The sequence below is a fragment of the Bubalus bubalis genome, chromosome 11 (assembly GCF_019923935.1).
Source record: "Bubalus bubalis isolate 160015118507 breed Murrah chromosome 11, NDDB_SH_1, whole genome shotgun sequence".
NCBI lineage: Eukaryota > Metazoa > Chordata > Mammalia > Artiodactyla > Bovidae > Bubalus > Bubalus bubalis.
The window spans coordinates 27,020,617-27,035,085 of record NC_059167.1 but is presented as its reverse complement, the minus strand read 5'-3'; the positions used below and the strand labels follow the sequence as shown (position 1 = coordinate 27,035,085).

Sequence of the window (14,469 nt, the reverse complement as noted above, 5' to 3'; positions counted from 1 at the left end):
GTGGTGTGCAGGCTTCTCATTGTGGTGGCTTCTCTTGTTGCAGAGCACAGACTCTAGGATGCATGGGCTCAGTAGTTGCAGCAAGTGGAATCTTTCCAGACCAGGGATCGAACCCATGTCCTGTGCATTGGCAGGCAGATTCTGGACCATCAGGGAAGTCCTTCAATGTTTCTAAATTTTAAAACCGTTTGCTTTTAGGAGTTTTCAAAGGAAGTTGATGAAAAGTCCTCCTTGAAGACTGCAGTTCTGAGTACTGGAAACCAACTCCTTCACCTGAAGGAGGCTGATACGGCAACACTGAGAGCTTCTTTGGCTCAGTTTGAACAAAAATGGACAGGGCTCATAACTCAACTTCCAGACATCCAAGAAAAACTTCACCAGGTGAGTATTCAAAGACCCAGCATTTGAATTAGCATCCATTTGTTAACGCACAACTCTTTTAAAATCATTTCTCTGACTCAATAATTTTCATTGACACCACCTTTTTTTTCTCTGGCAGCACTGAATATAGGTCTTAATTACTGAACTCTCCTCCAGTGGGATCTTTCTTAAGAGAGAAATCAGGCTTAATTACTTTATTTCCCAGTTTATCTGCACCACTGTGTTAGTTTATGTGAAGGTCATTGTCATTGTTTTGGGGTCACTTATTCTGAGCTTGAATGCTGGGTTTGTTTTCATGAGTAACTTGCATAATTATGGGGCATGACCTTTTATCAAACTAGATATCATCATCAGTGATGCCCTGATTCATTTTGTTAACTGCAGGTAATTAAATGGAAATCATTTTGTTTTTGCAGCTTCAGATGGAGAAATTGCCATCTCGTAAAGCAATCATGGAAATGATTGACTGGATGAACAATGTGGAACATCAAACTGAAGATGAAGACTCTGAGCATTCACTGAGTTCTGCATCTCAAGTTAAAAATCTTCTTCAGAAGTACAAGGTAATTATCCAAAAAAAAAGCCAGAAGCCATTTCATGAAATAAAAAAGGCAAGTCTGTGGGGAAAGAAATACTGAACAACGAGACATGTAGAATATAATTTAGAAAGGCTGATTTTATTGGTGGGGAATGGGATGGTGGATGATTCTAAAGAGAGAAGTTAGTATACTTGCTCTTATCCTGTCCTGATTCTTTTGGTAGCTCCCATTACCACAGTACAGAATCCAAGATTTCAACTGGCCTCTCTTTTCCTCTCCAGCCTCATCTCTTCATTTTTCCACGTAAACCCTGAACTCTGCCTGAACCAAGTCCTTTGTGGTCCCTCCACTGCTCCTGGGGCTCTCCCACTCATGTTTTTGTATGTGCTGTACCTTCGGCCTAGGAATTCTAGTGTCCCACTTTTAGCCATGGGAATCTTCTTAGTCATCCTTCCAGAGTCAGGTCAAGTGTCTCCTCATTTGGAAATCTGACTCTCCCAGCCAGATCAGTTTACTTTCCAGGATTAGGTATCTGCATGCTGCTATCAATAGTTCCTATCACCTGGTATTGTAATTATTGAGTTGGCCAAAAAGTTTGTTCCAGTTTTTCTATCACATCTTATGGAAAAACTGGAATGAAATTTTTGGCCAACCCAATGTTTCTTTACTTGCCCATCTCCCCACCTTGACTTCACTTCTTGAGAGCAGGAGCTTCTCCTTTACCTTCCCAGCCCACCTAGCACAATAGGTATTAAGTAAATGTCCCTTGGATAAGAGAATGCCTAAGGAAAACTTGATATCCTTCTACAAATAGATAGGAATGTGGACTTCTCCATGATATTCAATTTCAAGTAGATTTAACTAACATTTAACAAGTCACATGCAAATACTTACTGTGTGCCAGCAAGGTATTTGCCACTAGGAACACAGAGATAAATGAAGACTCTGGTCATTGCTTTCTAAGACCTCATAGGCTAATAGATCTAGCCTCTGGTCTGGTAAAGAACCTGCCTGCCAATGCAGGAGACGTAGGAGATGTGGGTTCAATCCCTGGGTCAGGAAGATCCCCTGGAGGAGGAAATGGCAACCCACTCCAATGTTCTTGCCTGAAGAATCCCAGTGACAGAGGAGCCTGGCAAGCTACAGTCCATAGGGTTGCAAAGAGTCAGACACAACTGAAGTGATTTAGGCCAGGCAGAAAATGAATGGCTTAAGCACAAATTTAGGTATTAGTAAAGATTTTCTTTTTAACTCCTATCCCATCCTAACTTCAGTGAGTAGTAGAATCTGTAGAGGGACTATATTTATTTTTCTCACAGGCCCTAGCAACCTAGCACATAGCTTGGTTTTCCCCCTAGATGTCTCCAAAGGAGGTGCTCGAACTTGCCAGGATAAACCCAACAAGTATTAGGCTTGAAAGAAACATGCTTGGCCCTAGGAGGGTGTAGGATTGCTCTAGAACTTAAAGTCATCCAAACTTGGAGGCTCCTGAGACAGTCCCCAGGGGAACAGAGAAGCTGCCTAAACTGGCACAGTTCCTTAAAGGTGTCCTGGGTTTTCTGAGAGTTTTAACTTCAGGCTTCCCATCCAGTCATTTCCATGAGCCCACAGAATGACTCTGAATTCCAATGTAGCTCTCAGGAAACCTCTTACAGGAACCCCTTGGCAGATCTTGGGTCTTGATTTTGGTTCCTATGATTCTACTACCATTCATGGTGCCATCTTTGATTTTTCAGTCTGTTTGAAAACCATGAGTCTCTCTGTTCCAGAAACGTGTAATTCCCAATAAGGTTCTCCACTCAAAGTAGACACCTGGTGGGGTTGGGGAGGGGTAAAATGTAAGTCCGGACAGGTGCCCCTTGATGACCCAGTGGCAGCCTGGGGCCCCCTACAGCACAACAAAGGGGAGGTCCAGTTCCTCTAACCGATTTCAGTTCAGGCGTTGGTGGTTTAATTTTGTTTTCTTTGTTTTAGGAGTTTAGAATGGAAATGGACTATAAACAATGGATAGTTGACTTTGTAAACCAGTCATTACTTCAGTTAAGCACCTGTGATGTAGAAAGTAAGCGCTATGAGAGAACAGAGTTTGCAGAGCACCTGGGAGAGATGAACCGCCAGTGGCAGCGGGTCCATGGAGCCCTGAATGGCAAGGTGAACTCATGGTCATATGTATGATATAGTCTTCGCAAAATTCCACTTTCTGAAAAATTTAAAAAGACATTTATGAGTCTTCCCTAGTGGTCCAGTGGTTATGAGTCTGCTTCCACTGCAAGGAGTGCAGATCCAATCCCTTGTCAGGGAATTAAAATCTTGCATGCTGCACAGAGTGGCCAAAAATAAATAAATAAATGGACATTTGTGTGGTTAACTTACAGTCAAACCTAATAATCATCTCAATTCTAGCCCCTTTTAAATCCAGAGCTTCAGCATTCTCCATTGGTGCATTTAAGAGTAGGAAATTGAATTAGGCAAGTGAAGATGAGACATGTTATTTAGGAAGACGTCAGGTATTGCATGATGCTACTAAATGGTCAGAGGTTTTGACATTTTCTTTGAAAGTAGATGTTCAAAAGCAGCAAAGCTATTTCAGATTTAGGACTATAAAAAGGAAGAAAAATGTATATGACTTATTGTTAGATTTTTATTCCATGACTGAAAAGACTAAGGAAACCTACTCTTGGGAAAATATTTAATATTCATATATAATAGTGAAATTGGTTGATTTCTTTGTTGTGTACAGAATGCATACAAATAGATTTATACAATTAAGTTTAAGTACATGAATGAACAAAGAACATGAACAGATAATTTACAGAAGAGAAAATTATAATTAGCAAATAAACATGGGAAGGTTACAGCTTTGACAGCTGAAATAAACATTAATAACATTATACGCTTTCTAAACTAGAACAAGATAAAGATAAAAGCCCAAAGCTTTCACATTCATGCAGATAATGGCTTCAATACCTTTTTGGAAAGCCTTCAGAAAATTTCAAGAACCATAATAATCATCTTACTTCTTAAAACAGCAATCCACTTCTTATACATTTATCTAAAGTAGATAGTCCTTTGAAAAGGAACAGATATGTGCACAGAGTGTTCAACATTACTTATTCTGGTGAAAAATGTAGACTGCTTGAATTTCCAACTTGAGAGAAATATTAATAATTAATCATATCGTGTCCATTTGATGAGGTATCGGGCAGCCTTTTAAGTGAATGCAAGTCATGCCACAGCAAGTGCCTGTGGCATATGAAAAGGAGTATTAAACTTTATATATACTGTGATTGTAACCTAATAAATATTGTGAGCATTGGAAATGAGAAGAATCACAGACTGAAAAAATACTACTTTATTAAGTTTATGCATTATTTGTGATATTCTTTATACTGACAGTTTTTAAGAGAGTCTAATAAAGAGAGTCTGGAAAAAAGAACATTTTCTTAAGCTTTACATATATCAATAGATGATGCAGTGAAAAAATATTGAGTGTTGGCAACATGAGTCTGTTTCCCAAAGATACTGTGGCACTCCAGAACTGCCAGTATTCTTAGCAGGTTAGTTTTCATTTCAAAAAGGAGATTGTTATTCTTATTTCCTGGTTTATGAATCTTTATTCCAAAAATTATTGGGAAATCTTATGCAAAATGTTGGAAATATGACAGGAAACAAAAGTATCCTCGTAAAAGTATCATGACATTCACATTTTAAAGCATGTAGTTGAAAATAAAATTTTATCTTCTTATTCATAACTGGTAGATACAACATTTAGAACAACTTTTGGAAAGTATCACTGAGAATGAAAACAAAATACAGATTCTGAACAACTGGATGGAGGCCCAAGAGGAGAGACTGAAAACTTTACAAAAACCTGAAAATGTGATCTCGGTACAGAAGACGCTCCTGGATTGTCAGGTGAGAAGGTGCATAGCTCGGGCTGTTAGTTACCCCTCCTCCCCCGGGGAGCAACTCAAGCTGCTGCAGTTTCTCAGGGTTCTCCTCCAACCCCCAGGTCCTTACTTTCTTATGTAAAACAGAGAAGTGTCCATGTGTTTTACAGAATTGCAAAATGCTATTTTTTTTTTCTGATGAGCAGAAAAAGGTATTTTCGTGGTTATTGTGGTTCTTAAGAGATTTGAATGTTATTCTTAAGAAAAAAATGTTGGGAGTTCCCTCGCAGTCCAGTGATGGGGATTTGGTGCTTTCTCTGCTGTGGCCCAGGTTGACTCCCTGGTAGGAGAACTGAGATCACACAAGCCACGTGGTGTGGCCAAAATTTAAAAAAAAAAGTTGCAAGGGAATTTTGATTTAGATGTTTTCCAATATTTGTGTTTTTATTAATTTATCTACTGTTTACAAAATTATTCTGTCTCCGTGATTTTTATTATTTCATTCTGTTTCTTCAGAGGAAAGTGGTTTTCTTTTACCTACTGTGTAATGTGTTCTAAAAGGGGTGCTTTCCCCTTGGAGACCCTGTCTAAATCCCATTTGGATGGGAGCGTGTTGGCTGTGCCCTTCTTTCATTCAGTCATCATTCTCCAGGTCACTCAGTCTTTAAGGTCCCTCACCCTTCCTCTCCACTGCCCTGATCGTGTCACTCCTCTTGGGAGCTGTCCCCAGGTTCCTCGGCTTCTGCACCACCTATACGAAGACATGACGCTCCTCACTGTTGGGTGGAAAATCAGCTCAGACCCCAATTCTACTTAGAAGGTTACAGAATGATACTGGATAGAATATGGGTGGCAACACCACCATATGTGTTCATTTTCAGATGGTCCATCCTGTTTCTGACTACCCACTAGCCATTTCCACTTTTTTGTTTGTTGTCATTCAGTCGCCGTGTCGTGTCAGACTCTTTTGCGACCCCATGGATGGTAGCCTGCCAGGCTCCTCTGTCCATGAGATTTTCCAGTCAAGAATTCTGAAACGGGTTGCCAGTTCGTCACATAGAACTCCTGAGTGGAAACTCAGTCCTACAGCACCCCCAACAGGCCACCCTGGTTTCACTGGAGTTCTAAGTTATTCATGCCTGGGATGTCATCACCATTCTCCAAATGAGAAAATGCAGGTTGGGGGTTTGATGACTTTATGCTTGGTCCAACAGCCAGTACAGGGCAGAAATGGAATGGAGGCTATATCTCCTAGACTCTTTCTACTATTCCATGATGATAAGGGCTTGCTACTAGACTCTTCTAAAGTCTAGAGCCACATAATAACTGAAATATTATTGTAAAAATTATTATTGTAAAAATTCATCCTGTAATTGTGTAAATTCATATTGTAAAGTTTCATTGTGAAAACTGAGTGGCATATGATTAAAATGTCTTTTGTGTAATGTTATTTTATTATATATTCTAATGGCAGGTTTACTTGAAAAGTGCAAACTCCTCTTACCCTTATTAATTATTTTGTAATATTGCACAAATGAAAACCTTTTTCCCTCTGGCCTTTCCAGGATATAGAAAATCAACTTGCAATGAAATCCAAAGCATTGGATGAGTTGAGACAAAATTACCTGACTTTGGAGAGTGGGACAGTGCCATTGTTGGAAGACACAGCATCCAAAATTGATGAGCTATTTCAAAAGAGAAGCAATGTTATGAACCAGGTACTAGAATTCATTCAAAATGTACCATTTCTTTTCAGATATCCTTCTTTTATCCTATTTGTTGTTTATTGGTGAATACTTGCTCTATACCAAAACCTGAAAAATTGCTGAGAAAAATACTGAAGTGAAGTACAGAAACATATTTTAAATCTCATGGGTTTTTTTTTCCCCTTCTCTGGATAATCAGAGGCAAAATCACCAAATTCCCACATCTTTGGCAAGCTTGAAGTTCACTTGGTTATCTTTGTTTTGTCTAATTCACTAATACACTCAAAAATGTCTCCAGCCTACCCTCCAAACCCTACAGAGCAGCTGGCATTGTCTGCTGGTCAGATATACAGGAACAGCCATGAAGAAGCCGCTCAGATAGCCCACTCCCAGGGAGATACCCAGGGGTGGTGGGGTGTGGTTCTGTCCCAGGTAGCCTCCATTAAGCTGGAAGCATGGTCAGCATAGGAGAAGCTCCAGAGGTGGGGAGAAATGGCATGTGGTGAAGAGAAAGCATAGGAGAGTGTGGACGACATCTGCTGATTGTATCAAAGGCGTGTCAAAGTCTGCATTTACCCCTTCCAGGAGAAGAGCACCAAGAGAAAAAGGACAGTCATCCTCAGACTCTTCAACTTTGACATCTCCCCACAATTGGAGGGAGAAACTGTAAACAGTAGCCTATTATAAGTGTGTCCTTGTTTCCCAGAGAGCCCTTGTTGTGGATTATTTGTCATTTACTGAAATCTACTTTCAACCATTTGTTTCAAGAGAGAATTGGGAGTAACCTCTATAAATGAAATCCAGAGGTAACCTTCAGCCTCATTCCTCCCCCAGAACTCAGGCAGGAAAGTAGGGATGAGCTTAACATATCTTTTGTGAGTCATTTGTTAACATATCTTTTGTGAGGTGCTGTGCTCACTGCCAAGGGTACAGTGATAAACAAGAAAATAAATGGTTCTTGCCCTCAAAATGCTTCAGCCTACAGAAGGATACCTGTAATAAAAGGATGGAGTGACAAGTGTTGGCAGGAAGATGAAGACGTTGAAACCTCCTACACTGCTGAGACTGTGTAGGTTTTTTCCACAAATGTCTGCTTTCAGTTCTCTTGGGTGTATACCTAAGAGTAGAATCAGTGGGTCATATGTAACTCTGTACAGCATTTCACTTTCTGAGGGACTGGCAGATGTTTCCATAGAGGCTGCACACCTTTATGTTTTCTTGGCAATGTATGAGGGTTCCAATTTTCCCCTGGTCCCGCCAACATTAGTTTTTATCGAACTTTGAGGATAGCCCTTCTAGTGGCTGGGAAGTGGTATCTTGTGGTTTTGATTTATATTTCTATAATGATTGTGGATGTTATGTGTCTTTTCATATGCTTGTTGGTCATTTGTATATATTCTTTAGAGAGATGTCTATTCAATCCCTTGCCTATTTTTTAGTTGGTTGTCTTTTTATTGTTGTGATGTAAGTGTTCTTCTCTACATAATACCTAAAAATTTTTACACTTACATATTCTCAATTGTGTCAGGAATCATTTAAATGCTTCAAATTTCAACTTTTCATAATTACCAAAACACATTGAAGGATAAAATACAGCCACCATTGCATCTCCTCCCACTTTGCACTTGCTCATCGTTTTGGCCAAGCATGTTACCCCTTCAATTTATACCTGCTCTGCAGGAGTAACCAGACTTAAGTGCCAGGTAACCCAGGGAACCCTTTACATTTTTAATGCTTTACAGTTTGCAGAGCATTTTCACAAACACTACTTCTTTCTTTATGTTTTCTTTTATCTGTTCTGTGGATGAAAAAGCAGACTTAAGGACTAAATACCTTGCCCAAGGTCAGAAAGCTAACAGGGTGTCACTGAAATGTGAAATCTCAGATTCTGATTCCTCACTCAGTGTTTTTTCCCTGGTCTGCCGCTCTGTAGGCTGAACTCTCTCCTTGCTGATCCTTCTGGTCTCAGGGCTCTTTTCCATTCACCTATTCTAAAACTTAACCTTTGATATTTCTTGTTCATTTACCCACCTTCAGTGAATCATCAAAGCTCCACTCTGAAATTAAAATACCTAACTTGGATACAGTGGTAGAGTCCTTAGAAGAGAAAAAAGAGATGAGCAAGCCTCTTGTTGATGATTTCCTAAATATGTTTCTACTTTTTTGTATAGGTCAATGAGCTCAAGACCTCCATGCAGTCTGTTTTACAGGAGTGGAAAATTTATGATAAACTCTATGATGAAGTGAATATGATGACAATCCGATTCTGGTACTGCATGGAACACAGCAAGCCTGTGGTTTTATCATTAGAGGCATTAAGGTGCCAGGTGCAGAACCTTCAGGTAAATTAACCAGATCTTGGCACAGTGCATTATTGGCAGAAAATCTCCAGTGGAAGAAAGCATAATTGTGGACACAGCTGCTGTTGTGTTTTCCACAGAGAAACATGAAACAATGTTTTAAACAGCAGCATTAAACATATAACTTGTAATTTCAAAATGAATTACATGAACCCAATGAGTGAAACTTTGTAAATACATATTGTGAGTTTTTCTTCATCTTTCATGTTCATATTATTTCACAATTTAAAGGTTTTAATTTGGGGGGTGTTTTGGGGTTTTTTTTAAGTGTACAATTTTAAGTTCTAGCCTCAAATGAAAGAATACCTTCTTGGTTTTCTTCCTCATATTTCTGATAATTTATGGCTGTCCTATTAAGGTTTGAGTGTTAATATTATTGTGATATAGTGGCAAGTGTTTCTGGATGAGGCCAGTTCATTCTGAAGCTGACATACCTGCTCTGTCCTCCTAGACTCTTCAAGACGAAGCTGAGAGCAGTGAAGGGAGTTGGAAGAAACTCGAGGAGGTGATTGGAAAACTCAAAGAGTACTGCCCCTCAGTTGCTGAAATAATTCAAGAGAAATGCCAAAATACTCACACAAGGTACGCTTCAAGATGCAACTTGAATGATAGAGCAGATTTTTTTATCTTCTTAAAAAAGATAAGATTTTTTCATCTTATTAAGCCTTCTTAATCATCTGAGGTAACTGGTTTCATACTATTTTGGTCTCTTCTGCTTGGAAGGATCTAGTTCATGTAAGATTTGGTGTTGTGAAGGCTATTGTACTTGCCTTGTACAAGTGTTTGGTATAATCAATCTAGAACTAAGTACAGCCCTAGGATAGCCACTTTCAGTGGATAGAGGCTAAATGCCCAATGTGATCCTCACGGGCACTAAAAAAGCAGGCAGAAACGGACTAAGGGGTGGCCAGAAAGGCAACCTGTCTTACTGGGAACATTATAAGGTGGAAGAAAGTGGATGTTAGAGTACCTCTCAGGAGATATTTGTGAGATTCAGAGGAATTCTTTGATGACCTGCTTATGATTGAAAGTTCCCTCTAAGGAGGGTGGCCCTGCTTAATTCTGAGGCTTTTGCTGGATGGGGTATGAAAGTTGGCTCAAAGCTGATTTGCACCAGACAATGTTGATGAGATTAAGCCACCCTCAGTGATCTTCTCCATCCTTCCTCCATGCACATTCAGCCTCTCCTAGGAACCAACTTGGAACAAGTGTTGAATAAGCGACACCGCATTTACGCACCCTGCAGTGGTGTCCTGAGCTCTTGATCCAGTCTTTAGTGGAAGGAGCGGGAGAAGGGAAGGTAAAGAGGAACACAGACACGTCTCTGATTTCACATACAGTATTGGGACCACCCTCAAAACATTTGGTGGTGGTACAGGTTGCTATTAAAGGGGTTGGCTTGTCGCCACTACACAGACTCATTCAGTTGTTAATACAAGAATATATGAGCAGTCATATTGAAAAAGACTGAAGAAAACGGCACTAAAATTCCAACGGTAGGTATCTTTAGATTACTGAGATATCAGGTGATTTTTTTTTTTTACTTCCTCTGTATAGATAGGTGGGTAGATAGGTAGATAATCTCAATATAGGTGTGGATAGATTTAAATATACATGTTTTGTGGAGGGTTATGAGCATACGTTGTACTTATAATTGGATAAAATCTTATTTTTAAAACAGATGGTTTTGAGAAAATTTGTGACATACATAAAAGTAAAGCAATTATGCCATTTTTTACCTTTTTCACCCATTTAGTGGGGTCACTGATACTGTGAAACAATCATTCTGACTTGCTTCAGGTGAGAATGTAAATATTATAATGTTTTCAGAAAGCAGTTTGAACATATACCTATAACCTTAAAAATATTTACATATTTATATTCTTTGACCCAATAATTCTCTTTTAAAAATCTAGTGTAAAGCCAATATCTTTAAATACAGAAAAAAAAACCTTTGAATAAAGTTGTATCTGAGTGTTATATTTGGAAGCAAAAATTGAAAATTACTTCAATATTCATACTAAATTAGAATTTGGAAATTAAAAAATAGACCATTTATAAACCATTATGTACATCCATTTAAAATTAGGCTTATTTTTTATTAATAACATGGCAAAATTTTTTTAAGTGGGAAAGGAAGGCAAAATGTTACAGTCCATATTATGGATTAAAAACAAATTTTTAATTTCTACCTTTTTTTTAACTTTCAATTTTAATAAAATGAAAAATGTATTACAGAAAATGTTTTTCTTATTATGATTTTTAGTTTTTGTAGCAGTTTGATAGTACATCTGAGATGCAAAAAATTTCATACAACCAATGAATGTGCCAGCCCCACAAAATTAGCTAATTTTCATGGATGCAAAAATACTTTTATTATTTGCCATTGTTCATAATTTGCAGAAAGAAATAGCAACCCACTCCAGTATTCTTGCCTAGAGAATCCCGTGGACAGAGGAGCCTGTTAGGCTGCTGTCCATAGGGTCGCACAGAATCTGACACGACTGAAGCAACTTAGCATGCATGCATGCATTGGAGAAGGAAATGGCAACCCACTCCAGTGTTCTTGCCTGGAGAATCCCAGGGACAGAGGAGCCTGGTGGGCTGCCATCTATGGGGTCGCACAGAGTCGGACACGACTGCAGTGACTTAGCAGCAGCAGCATCATAATTTGATGATATTTACTCTAAAAGTGAGATATCTAACTAGGTTTCATCAACAGCTCTAGTTATGTTCACCTGGAATCCAAAGGTGATTTTATTTTTTAGCCTGGTCCTCATGGAGACCAGCTATGTAAATCTGGGGCCTCTGTACTCCACTGCTGCCTCCCTCATAGACAGCGTGCTAGCATCCTTTGAAGGGCACACCTGGGGACAATTTTCCCATATGATTAAGATCAGGTTGCACCAAGTAAGTAACTTTCTGCTGCAAATCAGCCTAAGTAGTAAGAGAATATACAGGAATTAACATTCCTCTAGAGAACAAAATATTATCAAGTACCAGGTAATATCTGCCATTTTTTCCTCAATTCACAAAGAAATTAGTCCTATAACAAAGCATATGTCTACAAAACAGTAAAACGTTAGAAAATGTAGAACATAGTAGAAAATAAGCACCCTTTGCTGAGAAGTAGAAAAGTATATATTTATTTCTACTTTTATATAAGGAACCTATTGCTTTTGTAATTAGAAAATAAATTTGACATAAATACATTTTAAATAAGGCCTATCTAAAGACCTGCTTTATGAAACAGGAGCCCTTCCCATGTGGAGACATTTTCATCAGGTAAACAGTTTGGTACTTTTCCTCACCTTTGCCTAAAAGATGTTCATAATACAATAGATATTTCCTGCCAGTCACAAATTTTGCAGATTTTGTTGAGAATTATAAAGTCAATGAAGTATCCTAACTTGGAATTCTGTTTATATACTGATGATATCATTCATTTTGAAAAGGTATTGAACAATGTCTTGTTAATTCATCTGCTGTTAGCTTAACGGATAGAGTATGCATTTGCTTTTTCTGTAAAGGAAGAGATGGATGGGGGTCCTGTTTCTTATTTTGCCGTGACAGGTGGACTCAGGTAAACCAAGATGTCGCAGACCAATTGCAGAGGGCCCAGAGCCTGCTACAACTCTGGCAGGCATGCAACAGTGCTCACGCTGAAGCTGCAGCAAGGCTGGAGCCGCAGGAGACAAAGTGGCAACAGCTCGCAAACATCAACACATCTGGGAACAACCTGGCAGAGGTCCTGCCCCCGGCCCTGCAGGATGCCAAGGTAGGCATTATGCCTACTGCGAAAACCAAGGGCAAGACAGCCTGATGGACGGGCCGTGACCCAGGGAGTAGCCAGACCACAGGGAGGGAGAAGTGGGTCTGGGAAGGTGTGCGAGCAGACCACGGAGGACACAGGCAAGGCAGGGACGTCTGGGGTTGGGAAAGCCAGGCAGTGGCTCGCAGGTGAGGGTCAGGCAGCTGCTAGCTGAGTCAAGGGCACCTGACCACCTCCTTCCAAGTCTCCTCTTTCACTCTAGCAGGTAACTCTCTAAGGCAGAAGCCTTGTACAAAGTCTCCAATTAAAGCAGAAGTGTTATCAGCTGAATGTGGGCATCTAAGAAGTAGATGTTGAATCTCTTGATTTAGAAAGAATTATAGATTTGCTCCTGTGTTAATAAGGCTTTTCTGTGGAAATAATGATTTTTAGACTAATATTTAAGAGTTACATACTTTTCTCTGTGGTTTTATTCTATTATGTTAATGATTGGCTATAAAGTAAATACTTTCTAATGTTAGATTAGGTGACCAGATACATTTTGTATCTTTTGATACTATAGGTCAAATAAAGAAATAACAATTAGAGACAAGAATTCAACAGATATGAATCATATTTCTGATAACACCTACCTAATCTGTTGTTTAAAAAAAAACACAGAAATTCACATAGATGCAATATTTCCAAAATCAATTCTAAAATTGGCTTGGTCAGTGAGATTCCACGCTCCCTGCATATGAATCCATTTATGTTACATTTATGTTACAAAGTCTCAGACAGAGACGAGGGTTGGATTGATCCTTTAAATGCCTTAAAGCAGATCCCTAAAGTGTTCTGAGGATTAGAAATAGAACTCACAAGACTCTACCAAAGTCATCTCCAGTTTCTATGAACTAGAAGCCCCAGCTTTATTTATCCGTGGTCACTTTTAGCTCTGAACTGACAAATTTCAAACTAGCACCAGAGATGTGCATCACATAAAGAAGCATTAGCTTTGTTGGCTCTTTAAAATAAACAGTAGGGCCTTCCCTGGTGGTCCACTGTATAAGACTGCAATCCCAAAGCAGGGGTCCCAGGTTCAATCCCTGTTCAGGGAACTAGATCCCACATGCCATGACTGAAGATCCTACATGCCACAGCTGAGACCTGGTGCAGCCAAATAATAAACAAAATAAACAGTAAAAAAAAAAAAAAAAAAGCCACACCCACAATTTCAGGGGAGAAATTCTTCTAGATGTTGGTGGAGTGGCATGAGGTGGGCCTTTCCCATTTGTTCTGGGAAAGGAAGAGGAATGTTTTACAATCACTTTTTCTCCTCTAGGAGCTGCAGTGTGAGGTGCAGAAGACAAAAGAGGCCTTTCTCCAAAATTCCATTCTCCTGGATCGACTCCCACAACCTGCAGAGCCCAACACCCATGTGCTCCTGTCTGGTCAAATGTACTCCCTCCAGAGAGCTTCCTACCTGGAAAAGATGCTGCTTGTGAAAACAAATGAATTTGAGGTTCTTCTTACTTTTTCCATTCAATTTATAGTCTTGGACACTTGCACACTCTGCACAGTTCCTAGTATCTTGTGAAGTGATAGTTATCAATGCTTTGTGGGCTGCATGTTAGGGAAACAACAGAATAAAGACGCCCTAAACATATCTACCATTTGACACGATTCTGCAGTCATGTGATTCTTCAGTCACATTTCTTCTTTATTGAACTTGTTAAAGTGATATATTTTATATACTGTTCAGATCACACAGTATTTGAATCTTCAGGTGGGGTAATTGAGTCATAGAATGGCTGCTTAAAGCATGGCCATTTGTGGTATATT

The 14,469-nt window shown here is 39.3% G+C and overlaps 1 protein-coding gene across 9 annotated transcripts in view; it reads left to right on the top strand.

The window, feature by feature from the left end:
* Positions 1 to 14,469, top strand: part of SYNE2 (spectrin repeat containing nuclear envelope protein 2) — a 328,786-nt gene that overhangs the window by 250,733 nt on the left and 63,584 nt on the right. For all 9 annotated transcript variants that reach the window (XM_044924868.2, XM_044924865.2, XM_044924866.2 and 6 more), the window contains 9 exons: positions 199 to 381; positions 798 to 944; positions 2,895 to 3,071; positions 4,680 to 4,835; positions 6,376 to 6,528; positions 8,688 to 8,858; positions 9,328 to 9,458; positions 12,450 to 12,654; positions 13,970 to 14,149. In XM_044924868.2, coding sequence (XP_044780803.2) covers positions 199 to 381; positions 798 to 944; positions 2,895 to 3,071; positions 4,680 to 4,835; positions 6,376 to 6,528; positions 8,688 to 8,858; positions 9,328 to 9,458; positions 12,450 to 12,654; positions 13,970 to 14,149 — 1,503 coding nt within the window. The remainder of the gene's footprint in view (positions 1 to 198; positions 382 to 797; positions 945 to 2,894; positions 3,072 to 4,679; positions 4,836 to 6,375; positions 6,529 to 8,687; positions 8,859 to 9,327; positions 9,459 to 12,449; positions 12,655 to 13,969; positions 14,150 to 14,469) is intronic.